Source organism: Trichomycterus rosablanca, chromosome 6 (assembly GCF_030014385.1).
Source record: "Trichomycterus rosablanca isolate fTriRos1 chromosome 6, fTriRos1.hap1, whole genome shotgun sequence".
NCBI classification, from domain to species: domain Eukaryota; kingdom Metazoa; phylum Chordata; class Actinopteri; order Siluriformes; family Trichomycteridae; genus Trichomycterus; species Trichomycterus rosablanca.
In genome coordinates, this window is record NC_085993.1 from 8,741,886 (window position 1) to 8,746,261 (window position 4,376).

A 4,376-nucleotide genomic window follows, 5' to 3' on the forward strand; every position below is an offset into this window, starting at 1 on the left:
TGGGATGGCAAACCTACGTAAAGTGAAATGTACAGTATAAATGTCTGAGCCTCATAAAGTCAGTAAGTAGAAGTAGAAGTATTCTTCAAGTGTCTGATGGGGTGATTTGATAATAATTTGACTTGTTTTAATGGAATTTTAAAATTAGCCATTTGCATAATTGTACCATTTTATGTGCTTATGTTGTCAAAATATAAACAAAAGGATGTATAACAAATAGGTAGGACAGTGATTTTTAAAAATATAAATAATTATTGATATTTACACAACCTGCTGCATCCTCGTCCTCATGCCCACTTTTATATATCTAAGAAAACTGCAACAAAAATAACCTTATCCTGGTCAGGGTTGCAGTGTGTCACAGACCAGGGTGGAAGGTGTAAATATAGTCCACTGAAGGACCTTGTCACATCCCAGGAACATTTAGAAAAGCAAATCCAACGTCTTTGTGTTTTGAGATGTGGGAGAGAATTTGGAGGTAAGTCATGCGGAGAACATAAAAAAGAACTCTTTTACTACACGCATGACTAAAACCCAGACCCCCAGAAAAGCACAGCACTGTCACTGTGCTGCCAAAAACCTTAAAACCACGATTTTCCAGTCAGAGCAGATCTGTTTAAGATTAAATCTTTTTAAAGGTCTGTTTGCACTGCAGTTACGCAACATTTATTTCAAGTAATTATTAACCAACAAACAAATATACATAGATGTAGTAATTAACAGTGATTGGAAGGGGGGGGGGGGGGGGGGGGGTTGATATGGTTTTGTATTTATTGCCCCGCATGTTCTCGTGTCCTCAGTTCGATTCTGTTCATCTCTCATCTTCTCTCGACTTTGTATTCATTCTGCCTCAGGATGAAACTCCTGGCTCTGTTGTTCATTCTGTCGGCCCTCGCCTCGCTGAGTGTGATGGAGGTCGTTGATTCTTTCCAAAAAATGTGTCCCCAGTTTCTCATAGGAGGTCAAACCCCAACTACTCCAAGGTGGGGTTATTATAAAAAGATTTGTCAGCGCTGGGAGAATAAATACCAGTTTGCTACTCTGTACGACGTTACTCGGAGGATCCCGGTTTACTCAGCCTACACGCTCAACACTCAGCTGAAAATTGACAGAAATGGAGAGTGGAAAAATGAACCTCAGGTGAGTGTGTGTGTGTCCTTCAGTCGTGGACTCACTGAAAATGTTTTACTTATTGTGCCTGTGTTTTACACTATATACCATTAGCTTAATTTTTAGGCTTCACTTTTCAAACTTTGTAACTGCTGGTAACAGCAGGCCTTAAAACGTCCTCAGTGGGACAGTGGTAGCCCAGTGAGTAGACCTTTGAGCTGTTGAATGGAAGGTTGTGGGTTTGAATCCTGGCTCTGCCATGCAGCAACTGTTGGACCCTTGAGCAAGGCCCTTAACCCTCTTGGCTTCAAGGGCAGTGCACAATGGCTGCGCCTGTGCTTTGACCCCAGCTTACAAACAATTGGGGATATACAGAAAAAATATTTGATTGTACTGTACACCTGTTAATTGTGGTGCAAAACCTTCATAAAATACCTCAGAGACTGGATTATTATTAAAGAGTTTTATTCTTGTCTGCACAGAAGGATCGCACTGACAGTCTCACATCGAAACTAGTCATGTTTATATGCTTCTGTCGGGTGTCCTTGTAGGACAGTGAAAAATGTCTCAGAAATTTCTTAGCTAGAGCAAAGTCACTGTTCTAAATCAGGTAAAACTGGGTTTTGGACTTCATAAAATGGAATTGACACACTTCATGTCACGTACACCACTTTCCAGTAACATTCCATTATAGCAGTATTCTTGGATTATTGGAATATGAATACTGGCAATCATGCCCTAAGCAGATCTACATGTTTTAAGTAATAATTGATTATGTATTAATAGTTCTAGTGTAAACTAACATTTTTTCTCCCATGATATATGGCAAATAAAGGTGTTCCATCTGCCCAAGTAAACCACATCATATACACTACATGGCGAAAAGTATATAGGTATCTGACCATGAGTTGTTAGACATGAATAAACAGTGCTTATTCATTTATTATTTGCAAGCTAGATGTATTGAGCTTCTAGGCCTCATTCTGTGAGTTTGTTATGTTTAAAACTGGCATACGAGCAGAAGTATATTTATCACAACGTGTACATGGTAAGACAAACAGCACCAATCTATCTAATGCATGTGCAGTAAGCATATTTTAACATTAGCTTGGTATGTTTCTGGATCATTCTCTTTGCTGGTGAATTAACCCACTCAATTCTAGAGCTGTTCTTTATTTATAAGAACATCTGTCGTATTTTAGGATCATTTCAGAATTATTTTGAGAAATGAAGTGGGTTAACATTGCTTGGCTATTGTGTAGCTTATGTAACATATCTGGCAACCCTAATCATAGTTGCAGTCAAAGGCTTTGTTGATGAAACAGAAGTTTTTAGTGTTGCCAGTTTTCTAAAAGAAAAGTCAAATTATATGACAACAAATAAAAAAATGTCAGACACTGCTGGCACAAATAGCAGTGGCAGTTTTAGCAGATTAGCATAGTACATCATCATGTATGCTTTCTCATGAGAGGTGTGTTGAGTTAAAGAGAGAGTTTGCAGTTTTTAAGTTTACTAATTGTCTCTTTTGCTTATTCCATCCTAAATCAGCTGGAGAGTAACAGCTTTGACAAGAATATGATGTGGATCAGAGATGAAAAGATACTGGAGAATTATAATAACCAGGCTGTGGACAAAGACTACAAAGGCAGTGACTATACCAGAGGTCATGTGTTTCCGAATCAGTTTGCTGGCAATCCGGATCAAGCCGAATCCACCTTCACTTTCACCAATGTAGCACCACAAACACAAACCAGTAATGGACAATGGGCTGCCCAGGTTGAGGATCCGATGCTCAAAGAGATCAAGAGGGAGTGCTCGCTAAGTTCAAAAAACCCAGCTTATATCGTAACTGGAGTTGTTCCAGGAAACAACTGGATAAAAATAACAAGAGGAAGCAAAACTATTACACAAGGAGTCAACATTCCCAGTTACTACTGGACTGCTTACTGCTGCACCAACAATAAAGGAGTCAGAATATCGAATGCTTACCTGGCTGAGCAAAACACAGTGAGCAGCAAAACCAAATCTAAACCCCATGTGACGGTTAACCAGCTGAACGAGGAGCTTGGTAAACTGTATAACACAAGGCCATTCAGTGTGTTCGGAAACAGATGTTAGATGAGGGAACTTAAGTTTACATCCACGTGCATGCAACATAATCTGTGGCTAAATTGGCTAAATAATTGTAACAAACTTAATTGTTCCCTTATTTGCACCCCATAAAAAACACACACAGTTTTAAGTACTAGTTTGTTGTGGAATGGGGCTTGTGGAATATCTGCTAGGTAAAAAAACATACAAACGGCATAAAGATTATTCATTTGGAAGTATGTACATTATCATAGTAACATATATTATTATTATTGTCAATTTTATTATTAATGGCCTTATTGTTACTCGTCATGCTTATAGGGCTAGTTTGACTGTACCTAGTGACACAACTAAAAAAAACATTCTCTTAGTGTGAAGTAAAGGTTTGGGGTTTAAGACCTTGGCATAAGACCACTGTTCTATGTACTTTGTAATAAGTGCAGGTAAACTTGCCCTATTTATGTGTTCCAGTCAGATATCAGATAAAATAAAATTGTGGTGATGGGATGAATTAGAACCCTGTAAGTACAGTGTTAGAACATGAAGACTATAATCATTGAAACGAATCCAGTGTATTATTAATCGTTCTTTATTAGCCTGGAATCAAATGTTTGTTAAAAGAAAGAATGGTAAATAATGTATAATCAGTAATAATAATTATAAATCACTATTAAATAATCATTTTAATGTTTCTTTTGTTTAATGTGTATTCCAAGATCTGATAATAAAGTATGCATTCAAAAAAAACCTTGGTCTGTGTCACTTTTCCTGGTTCCAAAAACAAGAGAAACAATGCACAATTTTGCTGCACATCTTCACACCTTTGACTCTTTATAATCAATCATAAATGCTGTTCTAATCAAGCTTAGACCAGAAAAAGATTTCAGCAAAAATAAATGAATAAATAAATAAATACATTAATTAATCGATTAAAACATTTCATGGAATTGTAGACTTGGTTTTAACACAAAGAATTATCATTGGAATTTTCTGGGTTTTTCATTACCTGTTGGACCAGTTGGCTATTTATTATGTTATTTAGTTACACCGATCAGGCATAACATTATGACCACTTTCCTAACATTGTGTTGGCCCCCCTTTTTGCTACCAAAACAGCCCTGAAACTGTGATGCACTGTGTATTCTGACACCTTTGTATCAGAACCAGCATTAACT

General features: G+C 37.3%; 1 protein-coding gene across 1 annotated transcript; it reads left to right on the forward strand.

Moving 5' to 3' along the window:
* Positions 1-867: 867 nt before the first annotated feature.
* LOC134316250 (endonuclease domain-containing 1 protein-like) lies at positions 868-3,877 on the forward strand. Its single transcript, XM_062996582.1, has 2 exons — positions 868-1,140; positions 2,659-3,877. The coding sequence occupies exons 1-2, from the start codon at positions 910-912 to the stop codon at positions 3,226-3,228; spliced, it is 801 nt and encodes a 266-aa protein (XP_062852652.1). The 5' UTR covers positions 868-909; the 3' UTR covers positions 3,229-3,877.
* Positions 3,878-4,376: the final 499 nt, after the last annotated feature.